At 44.3% G+C, this 17,754-nt stretch overlaps 1 protein-coding gene and 1 long non-coding RNA gene across 7 annotated transcripts in view; one reads left to right on the top strand and one right to left on the bottom strand.

Moving 5' to 3' along the window:
* LOC137358537 (uncharacterized) overlaps positions 1 to 4,462 on the bottom strand; it is a 38,436-nt gene extending 33,974 nt beyond the window's left edge. For both annotated transcript variants that reach the window (XR_010971224.1, XR_010971223.1), the window contains exons 1-2: positions 4,060 to 4,462; positions 377 to 607 (exon numbers count right to left, since the gene is read on the bottom strand). This is a non-coding gene — a long non-coding RNA (uncharacterized lncRNA). The remainder of the gene's footprint in view (positions 1 to 376; positions 608 to 4,059) is intronic.
* LOC137358536 (cytoplasmic dynein 1 intermediate chain 2-like) overlaps positions 1 to 11,898 on the top strand; it is a 122,227-nt gene extending 110,329 nt beyond the window's left edge. For all 5 annotated transcript variants that reach the window (XM_068024469.1, XM_068024470.1, XM_068024467.1 and 2 more), the window contains exons 13-16: positions 1,843 to 1,987; positions 3,107 to 3,247; positions 4,075 to 4,200; positions 5,339 to 11,898. In XM_068024469.1, the coding sequence (XP_067880570.1) occupies positions 1,843 to 1,987; positions 3,107 to 3,247; positions 4,075 to 4,200; positions 5,339 to 5,452 (526 nt within the window). In that variant the 3' untranslated portion in view covers positions 5,453 to 11,898. The remainder of the gene's footprint in view (positions 1 to 1,842; positions 1,988 to 3,106; positions 3,248 to 4,074; positions 4,201 to 5,338) is intronic.
* The last annotated feature ends 5,856 nt before the right edge of the window (positions 11,899 to 17,754 follow it).

The raw sequence follows: 17,754 nt of genomic DNA on the forward strand, positions 1-17,754 counted from the left end.
CCCATTCCCTTCCTTCCTCAAGTCCCTTCAGCTGCGGTGTGACCACCTCTCTATACGTGCTATCCACGATGCTCTCAGACTCGCGGATGCTCCACAGTGTTTCCAGCCGCCGTTCCAGCTCTGAAACCCGAGCTTCCAGGAGCTGCATCTGGACACACTTCCTGCACACATGCTGGTCCCGGGGACTGGAAATGTTCCCGGATTCCCACTTGCAACAAGAGGAGCAAACCACGGCTTCAAGCTCTCCTGCCATGACTAAACCCTTTAAATTTAAAACTTTAGAAGATTGTAATTTTTAAAAAAACAACTAAGTCTTGCTAAAACAATGACTTACAATTCAATCCAATTTGAAAAATACCCACCAGGACTTACTCACCAGTCAGCTGTGCTCTTTGGAGACCCTCAGCTCCCCTCACTCTGAGGACAGGTAGGAAATGAAAGGAGCTCCTCGCTCCCTCCTCACCGAACATCCTCACTCACCAAACTTCCACTTTAACACTCTAATGCAACCCAAGTCAGCACTCCAGTCAGCATTTAATCCTTTTTGAGGCGACGTGCATGCAGTGAATTTGCTGTTGAAATTGTGTTCCAGTCTTCACGTTGGTTTCTGGATGGAACATTGAAATAGAAAGATGATGCGTTTCAGGACAATTGCCCCAGGCACCTCTTCTCCCTTGCTTCCGCCCAGGCATAGACATAGAGACATGCAGCACTGAAACAGGCCCACCGAGTCTGTGCCGACCGACAACCACCCATTTATACTAATCCTACATTAACCCCATATTCTCTACCACATCCCCCCAATTCTCCTACCACCTACCTACATTAGGGGCAATTTACAATGGCCAATTTACCTATCAACCTGCAAGTCTTTGGCTGTGGGAGGAAACAGGAGCACCCGGCGGAAACCCACGCGCTCACGGGGAGAACTTGCAAACTGCGCACAGGCAGTACCCAGAATTGAACCCGGGTCGCTGGAGCTGTGAGGCTGTGGTGCCAACCACTGTGCCACCCAGAGATACTTGCAGGGAGAGAGAAAGAGAGTTTGAGATTTTTTTTCAAAATTAAAAGACAGAGACAATGAAGAATGTCCTAGGGCTGAATGTTCCTGCTCCCGCAGAGGTGAGTTACGATGCGAGACCAGGAGCAAATTGAGAAAATAGCACGTCGGGTCGCATCCCTAAAGCGATCTTGCCGGAGATGCGGTCAAACTGGCATCAGCTACTTGCTCAGTAGCAGCCACTAGCCAATTAGGACAATTAAATGCCCTCTTGGGGGCAAATTAGTGAGGTCGCTGGGACCTTCCCAACGTCGGATGGGCCCTCCCACTGAGGGTGAAGCCCAGCGGGTGCCTGGAGGTGGCCTCCTGGCAGCAGGCCAGGGGACCATTGACGCCTTCTATAGAACCACAGGGATCAGAGGGCCACAGCCACAGGCCATCCTGTGGAGGGGATTCCCCCTCTACAATGATGACCTGACAGCAGTGGCCATTCTTAATTTTTAACTTTGCGCCTCCATCTTGAGGTGCCCTTCCGCTCTGCTCCCTGCATCAACAGCACCCACCTTTCCTGGGCCACCCGCCTCGGGAACCCACCAACAGCGAGTTAGGAGGTCACCTCCCAGAAGGTTGTGCCGAAATGCATGGGCTTAAGACCCTCGCATCATCCTGGAAAATTCAGCCCATACAGAGAGAGAAAAGAGGGAAATGAAAAGAGTAGTAGAAAAATACAGAGGCAGCCAAAAGGAGTTCTGTCTAAGTGCAGTTGCGAATGAGAAAGGAAAAACACAATTCTAACAATTGTTGTGAAATTGCAGCATGATTGTTTGTCTTGTAAATTACAGCAAAGCTGGAATCATTGAGATGTTTGAAGGACACCAGGGTCCAGTGACAGGGGTCCATTGTCACACAGCAGCAGGGGCAGTGGACTTCTCTCATCTTTTTATCACTTCATCGTTCGACTGGACTGTGAAGCTCTGGTCAGCTAAGGTGGGTCTAAATGGATATTAGCAACATCCACTGTTTTGCATCTTTTGACTGATGTGTGTAACCTTTTCCATAATCATTTTGCCAATGTGATTCGAACAGCGCACATTAAAACAACAAAAGCAAATGGATTTTATACAGTTTAGTTGTGCTTATTGTGACGTTTTAAATATTTTGATTCCTCAACGGGTATTTGTGGCTGAAATAATTTTGTGTGAATTCATCCTTAATGACTTGAGTCAAATCTCCCTCTCTCAGGTTTCTAGTTCAATCAACAGCCTATATTGAACTAGATGATCTCAGTCCCTCTGGGTTAGAGTAGTAAAATGCACCCAAGGTTCCGGCTCCTGATCCTTCTACAGCAATGCCTATTGGAAGGTCACATGCTTGAGTGTGCTGGGTGGAAAAAGTATCTGGCTCAATGATGAGGGTCCTCCGTAGCCTGATGACTCTTACCGCTGAGAGCACATTTGAGAAAGGATAAACTTGCATTGGTACGGCAAAGTTTCACTAGATTGGTTCCTGGGATGAGGGGGTTATTCTAAGATGAGAGGCTGACTAAAGTGGGACTATATTCTCTGAAGTTTAGAAGAACAAGAGGCGATCTCATTGAAACGTACAAGATTATGAAGGGGCTGGATGGGGTAGACACTGAGAGATTGTTTCTGCTGGTCGGGGAATCTAGAACACGGGGATACAGTCTCAGGATAAGGGATCAATCATTCAGGACGGTGATGAGGAGAAATTTCTTCACTCAGAGGGTTGTGAATCTTTGGAATTCTCTACCCCAGAGGGTTGTGGATGCTCCATCGTTGAATATATTTAGGGCTGGGATCAATAGATTTTTGGTCTTTCAGTGAATCAAGGGACATGGGGAGTGGGCGGGAAAGTGGAATCGTATTGAATGGAGGAGCAGGCTCGACGGGCTGTATGGTCCTATTTCTTGTGTCACTTGAAAGAGGTAGCAGAGAACAACTGTAACTGTACCCCAGTGAGGAAATCGGTGCTTTCAGGAGAGGAGAAATTGGAGAGAAAGAACATTGATTCCATTTGCTTTCATTGATCTTTTTGGGTGTCTATAGAGTCTTGTATAAGTCAACAGAATTTCTTTCTTTCTTTTAGAGTAACAAGCCCTTGTATTCATTTGAGGACAGTTCAGACTATGTGTTTGATGTCATGTGGTCTCCAATCCACCCTGCACTCTTTGCGTGTGTTGATGGAATGGGTCGGCTTGATCTTTGGAATTTGAATGAAGACACTGAGGTAAGTCGAGAAAGACAGTGGACATAAACTGGATTCTCTCAATAGGTGAATATGACTCATTATTTAACTGATATAGTTTTAGGTGACAAAGCATGTTGGAGCACCACTTAGCATCACAGTGGTGGGATGCAGGTTGGATTTCCATGCTCTGCTGAATTTCCAACCTCTCCAACCCAAGCCTGCAACGCAAAGTCAAGAACCTCTATAGACGGGAAACCGGGATGGTGGAGTCTCCGTCAGGCTGCTCTCTCTGACCAAATGATGGGCAGCTAACAGCACCATTAATTGTAGCCTGGGGGCAGACCACATCCTCATGAGTACAGATGTGTGCCTTGATAAAGCAATATAACCTGCAAAAAAAATTGATTCTTGTCATTACTGACCTATCAAGGGTTTTGATGTAGTGAAACCAGTTGCACATCTGAGGAGGAATAGACCTCGAGTCTTGTGATTTTTCCGAGCTAATTATGGGGGTTAGGGCATTGTGGATGGCAGATATGGAGAAATCAATAGCCCAAACCATTCTACTGCTTATGAAAATAATGAAGATAGTTGTTGAAGTTTGACTGACTAAGATTGAAATACAAGTACAGACTGATGTAAGGAGCCCCTTTGATGGGGTTAAACTGATCTGGTTGCGTCTTGTAAGAAAACCTTGTCGATGTTAAAGCCGGGTTGTATCTCAGCACCTTGTATTTTAACATCTTTATCTTTTTTATGTTGGCTTTTCAGTAAAGCCCCTTTATACTTTCGAACCAAAAGCACCTTCTAGTCTCTTTGTTTAGAGACCAAACGTTAAACAAATTACTTACACTTCAAATATGCAGGTTCCTACTGCAAGTGTCACCATGGAGGGAAATCCTGCATTGCATCGTTTACGCTGGGCACAGTCAGGACGAGAGATTGCTGTGGGTGATTCTAAAGGCCAAGTGTTGATTTATGATGTTGGAGAGGTAAGAAATTTGCATTGAAGGCTCCACAGGCTAAATTGCACTTTTCTGTTATATTTGAACATCTCGCCATCTTTCCTGAAGACATTTGCTCTTTAGTCTTCCACAAGCACTGATCACCTTCCAGTGCCTCATGAAAATGGTCATTTCTTCACTCTGAGACGACAGAAGAAATGGCAAGTGGATGTCACAGCCAGCTCCAATCCTATCCCTGCAATTTTCCAGCGGCTGTCACAGGAAAACAGTCACTGGCTGAGTTTCCTACCCCACCCCACCCTGCTAGCCAGGGGCACTGCAGCAAATTGTAGTGCCCTAAATGCACCTCTAGCTGAGGTTAGTTACTTCGGCATAGACCACGGATTGAGCCAAAGACATTCCTGTTCTGTATGATTGAGTGGTGAACCTTGAGCAACCATGGGAATTTTGACAATATTTTTCAATGCAGAATTACTCTGTATAAATCTAATGTGTAAAGGGGGATAGAAATATAGATGAGATTACAAGACTGGAAATGACTTGTGTTTCATAGCAGTGTACACTGTAAGATACACTGAGACTATTTTGAACATCTGTAGTTCTAAACCTGACTCAAATTGATTTAAGTGCCTCAAACCTGTGAGGCACATTCTACCTTTGTGTGGCTGAGGCCCCACATCAGATCCTGGTGGAGTTCAGCACTTACAACCCAACAATCTCTATCAGCTATCTCATGCAGACTTCCATCAGCTGTTAGCTGAATGCATGATATTAAAGAAAGCAAGGGATATGGGGATAGTGCAGGAAAATGGCATTGAGGTAGAATGATCTAATTGAATGGCAGAGCAGGCTTGAGGGGCCGAATGGCCTACTACTGCTCCTATTTCCTATGTTTCTGTGTTGCTATGCTGACATCTCCAGGAGTAGTTTTGGGAGTGACTGTCACAGTCCACAGTTAATCGTCTGATTGTGCTGTGTGCACACAGTGGGACTGTGGGAGAAAAACGGGTTGGATAAATGAACTGATGCTGATCTCACTATGACTGCAGGGGTACTCCAACCCCCTTGATGAAGTGCAGGAAACACTAATCCATCATTATCACATCCTATGTATATTCTGATGTATGATCATTCTCATGTTTCTCTTGTATTTTTCACTTTTCAGCAAATTGCTGTTCCCCGGAATGATGAATGGACGAGTTTTGCACAAACACTTGTTGATCTTAAAGCAAACGGAAATGATGCAGAGGAGGAAGCAACAGCAGGTCTCCTAGCATAGGCTGATTAAGATTATCGTTGGTTTGTCGCATTCTAACAATTTAGTAGTGGAAGAAACAGCATCAATTCTTATTAGCTTAAATAGGTTCTTCTTTTTGCCTCCCTCTTGCCAAATTATTGTAGATAGTGCAATATGTGGATCATATCATTAGCCCCATGTGACACAATCATTTCTCAGGATTCCCTTACTTGGCGAGTAACATATTTCATGTGTAGTTGTCTGGTTAGAGTGTTCGGTAGCATGTGGGCACAAAACTCCCATGTAAGTTGTATCTATGTAGTAATTAACTCCAGGCTTTTTGCTGCTCTTCCATTAATCTAAAGCAGGACTTTCCAACCTTTGGAGCAGTGGGGCAGATCTGTATGCCACGATTAGTGAGTGGTCACATCTGATTGCCTTTGGGTAGGAAAAAATCATGATTAAACAGCACATCCAGCATTATATTTACAACAGAACCTTTCACCATGCAATAAAGCCTGGCTACCGACCCGAACCCTACTAGACCCGACTACATGTGTCGGGATCGGATCGGGTCTATATTTCGAGTCCAGCATTCGGGCTCAGGGTCGGGCTGGACACTGCTTCTGGGAAGTCACGGGAGCAGGCTTACCCATGATTCCCCACAACTCCAGCTGCAGGAATAGCCTGCTGCCAGAACGGATGAACGATATTCGTGTCGGGTTGGGTCGGGTGCGAAAAAAAATTAAAGGACTCAGGCTCGGGTCAGGTTCAGGTTGGCTGTAGTCAGGTCGGGCCCAGGTCAGGTTTTAATTTGATACCCGAGCCAGGCTTTACCATGCAACAGGAATACTCGGAGGAGGAAATTCTGGACGGTTAGAAACACACTTTTCTTTCATGGTACTGAGTCATCAGCAGTTATCTGGGCTTCAAATTCCACTGACTGATGTCACTTCCATCTTCAGCTCCTGGCTCCTTCACAATGTACTGTAAGGCCTCTCCGCTATTGGGAGATAGGTCAAAGAATTGGTCAAAAGTACACTCTTCACAGCACTTTCTATGTTGGAATGCAAAATTATGTTCTTATTATTAGCTTAAATAGGTTCTTCTTTTTGCCTCCCTCTTGCCAAATTATTGTAGATAGTGCAATATGTGGATCATATCATTAGCCCCATGTGACACAATCATTTCTCAGGATTCCCTTACTTGGCGAGTAACATATCATTGTATTCATTGCAATTCACTCATCAGGCCAAAGATGTTTGGGATTTCTTCGATTTTCAAATTTCTCAAGTAATTTGCAAGCATTTAGATTTTAAAAGGGCTTCCGAATTTGTGGGACTCATGACTTGGAATTGCTGTGTATGCTATTCCCTATTAACTACTTTCTATTTGATAATGATCACACTACTGAGTTTAAAGGCTATGCTGGGCAATTCAAATTGAGCTAAGTGCAGATTACAGACCAGATCAAAGCCCATAATCTGGATTTGGTCCACAGATTATAGACCACGACCCTTCACAGGTTTGGCTTTATAAAGACAGGGTTTTATATAAATATGCCTGGGAGGATTGCCAAGATGGATACAGTGGCTAGATTTTAACTATGGCTCACAGGCAGCTCACCGGTTGGGGGAGGTGGGAAATATGGTGGCTGCACTCTGGAACGGAGCTGGAAATGTTCTCTTTGCAGGAGGAGAGGGGAGGGCTGGGTGGTGAAGACAGATGAGTTGGGGCCAGGAGGAACATTCATTCAAATCTTTTTAAACATCCTTTTTTCTGAGTGGCCTGCAGTGATCCCTTTAAAAACCGCTGGTTAGACTGCTAAACACTGGGTACCATTGGGTGGAACATGCGTGGTACACAGTCCACCCATTCGTAGCTAAAAATTTGCATTGGATTCCTGTGTATGCCATAGGTCGCCAATTAGCATATTAGAATAAGGCCCTGCCTAAATCAGGCAGGTGCCTGAGCTGCTCATGCGGAGGCCCCCAGGAAAATGGTAGGAGGCAGGGAACGAGGAGGTAAGTACAATATTTGGAATATTTCACCCGATGGAATTTAATGTTGTTTACACATTGTTTTTAGAATATTAGAACAAGCAACTCAAGTACTGTATCACAGAAATAGATAAACCTATAAGAAGAAAGGGATGTGTTGAGAGTTGGACAGCAGATCATTTCTTTGCTTTTTATTATGGCATGTCACCTGTCAATTCTAATGAAAGTAGACAGAATGGTTTTGAATATCAAACTCTTTGAGGACTGCATTAAAATACACACAAAAAATAGATTAAAAGCAAAATACTGCAGATGCTGGAAATCTGAAATAAAAACAAGAAATGCTGGAAATACTCAGCAGGTCTGCCAGCATCTGTGGAGAGAGAAGCAGAGTTAACATTTCAGGTCAGTGACCCTTCATCAGAACTGGTAGAAGCGGGCTGTCCGGGGTTGCGGGACCATGAGGTTGCAAGCTGTAGAGGGAAGATCTCCGGAGGAGATGAGGTCAGTGACAGTCATGGAGACAGTATAGATTATTCATTGCTCAAAAGATTAGGGTGCTAAAGTGGTGCGTGGGCACCAGCGACAGAACCTTGGGATGTTTCTGCTTTTGTCACTAATCATTGCTAGGCTAATAGGAAAGGAGAATCAGTTATCCATATGTCCAAAGTGTTTGCTCTGATAAATATTTTGAACATTATTCCATAAGATCTAACTAGTATTCAGCATAGTTTCTGATGAGCTTGATAGATATGAAGGCACTTTAGTTTAAATTAACTTTTTGGGAGGTATTTTAATTTTAAAGGTTTTGACTTGCATAGAACATCCCTTGATCACCAAATGGTATTTTATGTTTGATCTGTTGCTGTTATTTTTAGCAAAGAGGTCATATCTTCCCCCTCTCCTACCCCTGTTTTTCTGCAACCTCAGGCCAGCAGTGTGCATTTTCCATTGGTGGTCAGAATTGATCTTCCTCTGATGTCCACAGTCAGGCACTTAAACCTGTAATCATACTTTTGAAACAAGTGCACAGTTGCATGTTGCAGCTGTTTCCAATTTGCAATCTCGATTTTTGAACAACAGCTCACCCATTGCCTCCATTTTCTGAAGTCCTTGGCACATTAAGCAAATGCCAAGAACGATTCCACAATGTGAGCGCACAATAGCATTGAACGGACTTTCAGATAAATAAATGTGACTTCCGTACCAGAAAATGCAACACTTAATACTTGGAAAAAAACTCTGAGAAAGGGAAGGGTGGCGCAGTGGTTAGCACCGCAGCCTCACAGCTCCAGTGACCCGGGTTCAATTCTGGGTACTGCCTGTGTGGAGTTTGCAAGTTCTCCCTGTGTCTGCGTGGGTTTCCTCCGGGTGCTCCGGTTTCCTCCCACATGCCAAAGACTTGCAGGTTGATAGGTAAATTGGCCATTATAAATTGCCCCTAGTGTAGGTAGGTGGTAGGGAAATATAGGGACAGGTGGGGATGTGGTAGGAATATGGGATTAGTGTAGCATTAGTATAAATGGGTGGTTGATGGTCGGCACAGACTCGGTGGGCCGAAGGGCCTGTTTCAGTGCTGTATCTCTAAAACTAAAAACTAAGCCTTTCAAAACTTGTGAAGGGGCTCCTCCTGACTAGTTGCTAAAACAGCTGAGTCTGACTCTCCATTCTTCTATGTATTCTATAGATTGTGAATATTCAGCTTCTTTAGATGTTGTCTAGATCATTATTCAGCTATTAGCTGAACCTCCTGTCTCAAACACGATCCAGAGTGACAGAGGGATTTTGTTTCCTTCTCTTTGTAAAGCTTGGGTCTCTGATATACATCACCTGTAAACCACTGCTACCAAGTGTCTCTCAGAACCATTAACAAAATGAAGGTTTATTTTAATTGCTCTTCAACATCAAAATTTGTAAAATTTGAATGAAAGATCTTTCATTTTCAAAGAATTTTGATTGGACATTCTTGACGATTATATCCACTAGAACATTTTCAGTGATGTCCACTAGTCCGAACTGCTCCCTTCACCAGAGCACCAACCAAAAATTGCTGTCCAATGCCTCGTGTCCAAGATTTTTTCTTTTGTAAATTTTTGCACATTTTGTTATCCCGATATTTACATGTTTGGCATTCTATCATTTAGCTATTTCTCTGGGTCATTTTTGAACAAATATGTATTAAATATAGTGTAGTTTTTAGTGACAGTTAATTATTGTACAAGATGGGAGGGCTGTTTGTAATACGGAATCACTGATACAGAAAACAAACTGGGGCAGTGGACACTATACACAATACAATGCACCCATTTAAAATCTGTACTCGACTAATCTTGGCATCGTGCTGGAGAATGATGAACTCAAGCAGTAAGCAATTCTCAAATCACATCAAATTGCAGAGAATATACAGGGGAGATTTTCTACTTCTGTGCTCCTGGGAAGTGGGTAGAAAATTATGGACTCGGGGTACACGATTTCCCGATGTGAAATGCAAAAAATCTCCCCTGTGGTGTCATGTCAGCCTGTTTCGAGTTACAGAATGTGAGGGACTTGTATGTGTTGGAACATATGGAGGATGTGAAGAATGTTTTAATTCTGAACCTGACGGATTTTTAAATAGTTTTGGTTGTAAGTAGGGAGCAATTATGGCACCCCTCAATTCCTGTATCTTTTCATTTGGTGTAAAGATGAAAATGTTGTAGTAACAGTTTTCAGCAACAACTTATATTTATATAGCAGCTTTAATGTATTAAAATGGAGCAAGCTGCTTCACATGAGCATTATAAAGCAAAGTGACACTGAACTACATAAGGTGATACTGGGGCAGATGACCAAAAGCTTGGTCAATGAGGTAGGTTTTAAGGAGCGTCTTAAAGGAGGAGAGAGAAGCGGAGAGATTTAGGGAGGGTATTCCAGAGTTTCGGGCCTTGGCAGCTGAATGCACGGCCGCTGGTGGCGGAGCAATCAATACTGATGATGCTCATGAGGCCAGAATTAGAGGAGCGCAGATGTCTTGGAGGGTTGGAGGGCTGGAAGCCGTGGGGCTGGAGGGAGAGGCGAAGCTATGGAGGGATTTGAAAACAAGGATGAGAATTCCAAAATCAGAAGCACTTTAAACTGAAAGATTCTCCCAAATTAACCAAACACTAACAAATTTTAATATTTGTCAATCTTTTGAAAAATATTCTCATTTATACAGTGAACGTTCCCCCCTGCCCACTTCATGTATTTCAGCTCACGCATTCACTATTGCCTGGCCTAGAGAAAGAGTAGCAGGCCATATTTAGGTCCCTACTTCTGTGGGCTAGACGGACAGGTGGCTCGCCCTCTGATCTCCCTGCATATTAGAAGTAGCTAGCTTTAGCTTGGTGCCTTTCCCTGCTGAGGCCATAGACACAAACTCCCATTTCCATTCCATGCTGTAGCATATAACACACCAATATACACAATGCCACCCCACAGGCAGCTGTTCAGATTTATTTGCTCTTGTTTCAGAATTGGAAATATTTTAAAAGAATGGGTTCTTCTGTCAGCTGATCAGATTGGAATGGCACCTTTATGTGTCTGAGGAAACTACAGTCTGATGTGACAATATGGGATCAACTAGTTAAAATTGCATTTCATGCTTGACAAAATTTGGTGATAGTTTAACGGAAGGTGGAAAGAATATGTTTCTCTATACCCTGTTGAGTAATGTTGCTGTAGTATTATTAGATACAAACAAAACTATGAAGTAATGTTGGGACAGCCCAAGTTACTGGACAGTTCCTGGTTTATAGCATTGTTATCAGTCCAAGTAACCTCTGAAGCTAATATCCATGCAAGCAGCTTTGTCTAGTTCATTTGCTTTGTTGCTATTTTCTCAGTTAACTTAAAAGCTGGGAATATGAGAAGTGCACTTCAGGATTGGGAGCTTGTAGTTTCTCAGTGTTTCAGCAGAATTCCTCACCATAGCATAGCTTACTTTTAATATTGTTTGCATAGTGATACTGAAGTTAAAAAGAAATCTCATGGGTTAGTCCACTCATTTAACCACACAGATATAAAGCAGCTTAATTTTGCACATCTCAAAGCTTGTTTCTAAAAATTACAGCCTACAGATATATTCTTGCTAAGTGTTAAGGACTTTAAAAAAATGTGATGTATGTGGTTTGCTGTCACAATAATGCGGAGTTTAGATTTTATAAATGTAATTTGTATAACTATTTAAAACTGCATATTTTAAGTGCTTATAAAGTTGGTAACTTGTCTCTGTATTTTGTCTTCATAACAGTTGCTACAATTCAAAAAGCAATTGTGTATAAAGCACTTTAAGGTATTTAGACATAATAAGCTGCTTATATATATCTTAATGAGTTTTTTGGTCACATTTCTCCCTCCTCCTGAAACTAGGCATGAAGTGTGTGAAATATAGTGTTCCTGTAAGCTTTTTCAAACAATGGATTGCATAAAGTTAATAGCAATATGAATGCAAATAAAGTGCAGAACATTCCCTCAATCTGAATAAAATGCATCTATTTCAATGTGTTCCTGTATGGGAGCAACAGATGTTGTATACACACACCCATATGCATGCTTGACAGAATGTGTGACGCACAACCATGCTGTATGGCATCAGTGTTATATTGACATATCTTACTGAGATCTTTAAGCACAGGGCAATAATCAAACTAGCTTCCAAAAAACTACTCATTTTACTTGCTTACAATTGGGGTTTTATGAAAGCAGTTGGAAAATTTATCATTGTCAACATTGTCTCTACTCGACCCTTTGTTGACTGGGTTTTGAATCCTTCTCCATCGTTTGTGTTAAGAGAGAAGCAGTAACGTAACTAAATGCAAAGGGAGAAAGGCAAAGAAGTGGAGGAGAAGGAAACCGAAGCATTGTGTCTTTTCTGTAGTGTATGGAAAGGTTTGATTTTTCACAGGATTGTTATCACTACCTGTTCACACATTGATATTAGAGAAGGCAGACCCTTACCTCTGTGCTTCCACTAATTGTGATTTTAAATGATTTAGTGACCTCTCAGCACAAACTAAGCCACTCTTCCCTCATGCGACTCCTTGAAATGTCCTGCCACTAATGGAAATGCTCTTGGTTGCTAAATATGGTAGGTGGGAGATCGGACCTACAGTATATGCTGCAGCTAGATTGACCTTCATTACAAGCAGTCCAGTCCCCACCACTTACACCATCCATGCTTATCATAGCTGCCTATATCGGGTAAATAGCACTAACAATTTTCCATTACTGTATTTTAGGATGTTCAAGCAACTTGAATCAGCTGGTTGTACCTCATTAAAATTGCATTCAGGTGTAAGCAGTGCTGGGGAATGAATACCATTGACAGGAAAGAAGCTGGAATCAGCATTTTGGGGTGTGGGAAGAAGGACAGTGCCAGCATTAGCTGAGGGGAAAGGAGCTAGTTTGAATGGGGGCAGAGGGTGAATGAAGAATGAGTGGTTGAATTGGGGGTTGAGGAAGAGTGGCGGTGTGAACGGGGAGAGTTGCTGCAGGAGTGAATGAAAGGGTGGTGTGTTGGAGGGTACTGTCTGGAACTAGGGGATTGGATTTGAGGGTGACTGAGATAGCTTTTGGGAAAGTGATGGTTTGACTGGCCTATTGAAAATCCAAAGTCAGTTTCTGCTGAGATTAAAAGTCTTGTGCAGAATTAAATTACATAAAATTAACCAGAATATTATTTTAATTTCAATTTTCCCCCTTTGAGATTTCATCTGGAAAATAAAATGCAAATACAATGCAATTGAAGAAATGTGTGTACCTGCACCTCAAGGTTTCAAGTCAGTTGGCCAAAAATTGGATTGTTCAAGTGTAGCCGTGAGCTCTGCTGGCTGGCTGCACACTCAACAGGGGGTCCAGCAGTGTGCATGGCTAGCATGTGTTCAAGGAGTTAAATTTCCAGAGTCTGACCCCGAGGCCTGGCAGCAGTGCCGCAAGAAGTTCAGTAACTTCACACGAGTGGTCAAGGTCAGTGAATGCATCTCATACCCATCTTGCTAGGCCATTTCAGAGGGCAGTTGAGAGTCAACCACATTACTGTGGGTCTGGAGTCACATGTAGGCCAGACCAGGTAAGGATTTCCTTCCCTAAAGGATATTAGACCATGGACCTCTTGCTTTCCACCCCACCCTCTCCCTCATTTTCTTCTTTCAGATATCCAAGAACTGTCACCTGCCCAGTCACTGCAGCCCCATGAGAAAGGGCCAGAGCTGCTCCAGACCTCTTAGGAAAAAGCACCATCACTTGATCTAACCATCGCAGCCACCATTTCAGATGCTGGCACTGTGTGAACTTTAGAAGTTACTACAGAGATGGGATCAGTATGTGGTGATACACCGGGTACATGTGGGCTGCAGCCAGGCCAATGGGAAAGGATAGTTCATGTGCCAGCTCACTGGAGGGCGAGATCACAGATGGGTTCTGCTACAGGGGACTTATATGAGGACTGTGATGGAGTAGCATACAGCAGGATGCACACTGAGATGTTTTGTACATTGGTAGGCCTGCCAAACAGCCTGTTGTCACTGTTAAAGAGCGTGGAGGAGTCTGGCTCCAGCATGGCACAGGGGATCGTGCAAGGCTTGGAAACAATCCTTTCCGGCATGGAAATGGTGACCAGCTCCATGACAGAATTTGTGAACTCAGTTGTGATGCAGTGCCTGGTGGCTGCTGTCTCAGATTCCACTGCAGCACAGGGAGAAGCCACCCAACACCTTAGTGCTGCAGTGGAAGCTCAGACTGAGGTCATGAGATCCAAGCTAGCTGCCATGCAGGATCAGACTGCTGCCATCATGGCTGTGGATCTCAGTGCTCAAAGGGATTTGCAGGCTCTCACAGCAGTCCAGCAATCCGTGCTCCAGCAGATTATGAGGATTGCTGAGGTGTCTCCCTGCGGAAATGCCAGTGACTCCGTGAAGCACAAACCTGCCGTTCTCTGTCAGGATGACAGCATTCGTGCTCCCATCACTGCCACTCTGCTTGTGCCCTTTCTGATGTCTCTCAGCCAGCCAGCCCAGACTGCTGCCACCTATGCTGAGGTAGTGCAGTCCAAATCCGGGCCCTCAAGGCTCGAGGTCATCCTGCAAGACCATCTACAGTCTCCCCCAATGAAAGTCAGCAGCTTTCCACCAGCCATGCTACAGCCACTAGGATAGCACTGTGTCGGAGCACTAGGACAGGCAAAGGCACCCGCAAGACAGGCACTGAGGGAATGCACAGGGTGATTAGCTTTGTCTGTATTATTGGGAGTATTGTTTGATAAATTTGTTATGGAATAGTATTTTTGGTGGCGGCTTTTATTTCAAGCGAAGAGGACTCTGTGATGGGACATAGCAGATGGATTGAAAGGTGGGGAATTGTGGAGAAATGGTGATGATAGAATGAGGTCTTAGGAAAAATGGAGTCTCAGCAGCCAATCACGAACAGGAGCGAAGGGGTCCCAACTGCATCCTCCCTGCTTCTTCGTCCTCTTTGCACGCTCCCCCCCCAACCAATTCCCCCCCCACCCCCACCCCCACCCCATCCCCCTCCCTACTACAGCTGGATCTGCCCAACTTCTCCATTCCCTCCACAGTGGCCCCTGGGTGCCTGGTGGCAAGAGCTGCACCCTTATGATAGCCAGGTTGTGGAGGACACAGCAGACGACCCCAAAGTTGGACATCTGCTCTGGTGAGTAGTGGAGGGCTCTCCCTGAGCGGTCCAGGAAGCAGAACCCTTGCTTCAGGAATCTGATGGTCTGCTCCATGATGTTCCTTGTGGCTGCATGGCTCTCAAAGCCATGTGTGTGCAGTCAATGGTTCCTTGCACCATGGGGCATGTTGCTACCCTGGCAAAGCCCCATGCCCACTCCTCCTGCTTCTCTCTAGTCAATGAAAAGATAATTATGTCCCTCTCCTGGCATACAGGGCCTCCATCATCTCCCTGATGCAGCAGTGGACAGTAAACTGGGAAATGCTGGCTGTGTCACCTGCTCCCGCCTGAAAGCATCAACCTCCATAGAAATTGAGGGCAATGGTGATCTTGACGGCCACTGGCAGCGCCATCCTCACTGTCGTATTCAAGATAGCAGGTTGACGAAGGATATAACTGGAGCCTAAAATGTATACATTTCTAAGCTTTTACTTTACAGAGACATATTACAAGCATGCCCCTGCAAACCCAACAGTTTCAGTCTGTTATATATATATATATATATATATAGGAGCACAGCTAAATCCCCAGTTAATGCCCACCACCTGAATACAATTAACACTCGCCCTGCTGTACACTACCAGGTCCAATTGAAGGTGGTGGCAGAGTTCAGTGACCATTTTCTTGCTGAATTATGGGTTCTGCACACATTGCTCCAGGCTGAGGTGGAGGTAGGAGAAGCGGTCCCTGAAAACCCTTGGTGGGTAGGGACTTGCATGGAGAGCCCTCCTCCTTCTCCCTCTACACACACCTTCCCTTCATTGCAGCCTCTGGATGCAACACGGCTACTGTAGCTCCCATAACTCTAGCAGGCTTTCTGTTAACCGCAGAAAACTCTTCTAACCTCCCTGTCAGGGTGCAGCAACAGTGCCTTCAAAATCTAACAAATCATCACAACTTCTCCAAGAACACACCACAGTACTTCACAAACTTTGCAACAGCAAAAGTAAGTCAAAAGCACCTCATCTGCAACATGGATGGCTGGACCTTTAAATAATGCCAGTGGATTGGGGGTGGGCCAGGGTTCAGTAGTGAGGTGCATAGGAGAAGGCGGTAACTGGACCAGTGTGGTCCAAACTCAGGCTAAGAGGCTGTCTGACCCCACAATCTACCCACTGTGAAAGCTTCTGGTGCACGCACAGCACTCTACCCACGCTAATGCCCTTACCAGCATAGCATTCCAGGAAGGCCATGCTAGAAATGACCAGAAGCTTTGCGCCCACCATTTTTGGCAATTCTGGCTGAAGTTCTCAGCTTATGCGTCCAGTTCTCACCATAATCTTATAGTGCGGGTACTCTTGAATTGTCAGCTTTTAAGGTTGGTGGGTCAGATAACCCTTTACAAATGATGCTACAGCAGCTACCAGAGCTCCATTTAACTTTTAAAAACTTAGCAACTGGTGGGAAGCCCCAGCAAAAAGAATTTACATTGGAGCCAATGCCCACTCTGCCCAGTAATTTCTGCAAGGATTGGGTAAAACTTCTTCTGTCTATAATCAGTAAGTTGCAGTAACAGGACAGCTGTTGTCTGTTTAACTTTCAGAAAACAAGATTGCTCATTGTCTTGGTCTTTCTTTCTTTCCCTAGGTGTCGTTCAGCCAAGAACTTACAAATGAGTGTATGCATTGCTAACTTCCTCTGCTACGTATGAAATACAGTCAAAGTAAAACACTTAATAAGTACAGGTATTGCCAATCCCTTGGGCACTGTGATAATTGCAGTTGCACAGGTGGAAAATGTCTTTCATAACAGCTTAGATCATCTTCCAAAAAGACTCGACAACACACCACAGCTTACCCCTCCCCTCCCCACTACTACATCTGCCCCACCCACCACACCTGACACCCCCACCCCCACCTTACCTGCTGGAGGCTTGAGGCAAGTCCATTGATGTAATTAAAGCCTCAAGCAGTACTACTTTACACTCATAAGCACACAAATGACAGCAGCACCTGAGGGCTGCTGCTATGTATGTGGTTGTGAGGGGGTCCTCTGGCTCTGCTCAGCACCTCATTACAGTACGGCAGCTGGCATGAGCAACAAATGGAGTGTGGGGAATTAAATGTATCTTTTGGGGTCCTTTTTAAAATCTAATACTGTACAGGTAGAGAAAGAAAGAAAGGCTTGCATTTATGTAGCACCTTTCATGACCATCAGACATCCCAAAGTGATGTTAATTAAGAGATAAATATTGGCCAGGACCCTGGGGAGAACTCCCCGAACCATCTTCAAAATAGTGCCATGTGATCAAGGAGTGATGTCACAGAACAGCAGGTAGCTGATTGATTAGTGAGTATTGTAGCTTTATATTTGCTCTTTAAGCTAGGGAGGCATGTCAGACTCAGAGGCAGGAATCGGTATCTTACTATTACTTTATTAAATTAATAAACTAGATAAACTTATTTTATATACAAGTCTTTAATGAGCCTTTCGTTATTTCTGTTAAGCTTAGTTGGTCTAATAAATAGAGGTATGGCAGGACATTTCAGTCCCATGGAGTACACATCCTGCTCCATGTGGGAACTCCAGGATGCTTTTGTGTCCTGGGCAACCACATGTGCAGGAAGTGCCGTCAGCTGCAGCAGCTGGAGCTCCAGGTTTTGGAGTTTGAGTAGCTGTTGGCATCACAGCAGTGTA

The sequence above is a fragment of the Heterodontus francisci genome, chromosome X, assembly GCF_036365525.1.
Source record: "Heterodontus francisci isolate sHetFra1 chromosome X, sHetFra1.hap1, whole genome shotgun sequence".
In the NCBI taxonomy this organism is placed as follows: domain Eukaryota; kingdom Metazoa; phylum Chordata; class Chondrichthyes; order Heterodontiformes; family Heterodontidae; genus Heterodontus; species Heterodontus francisci.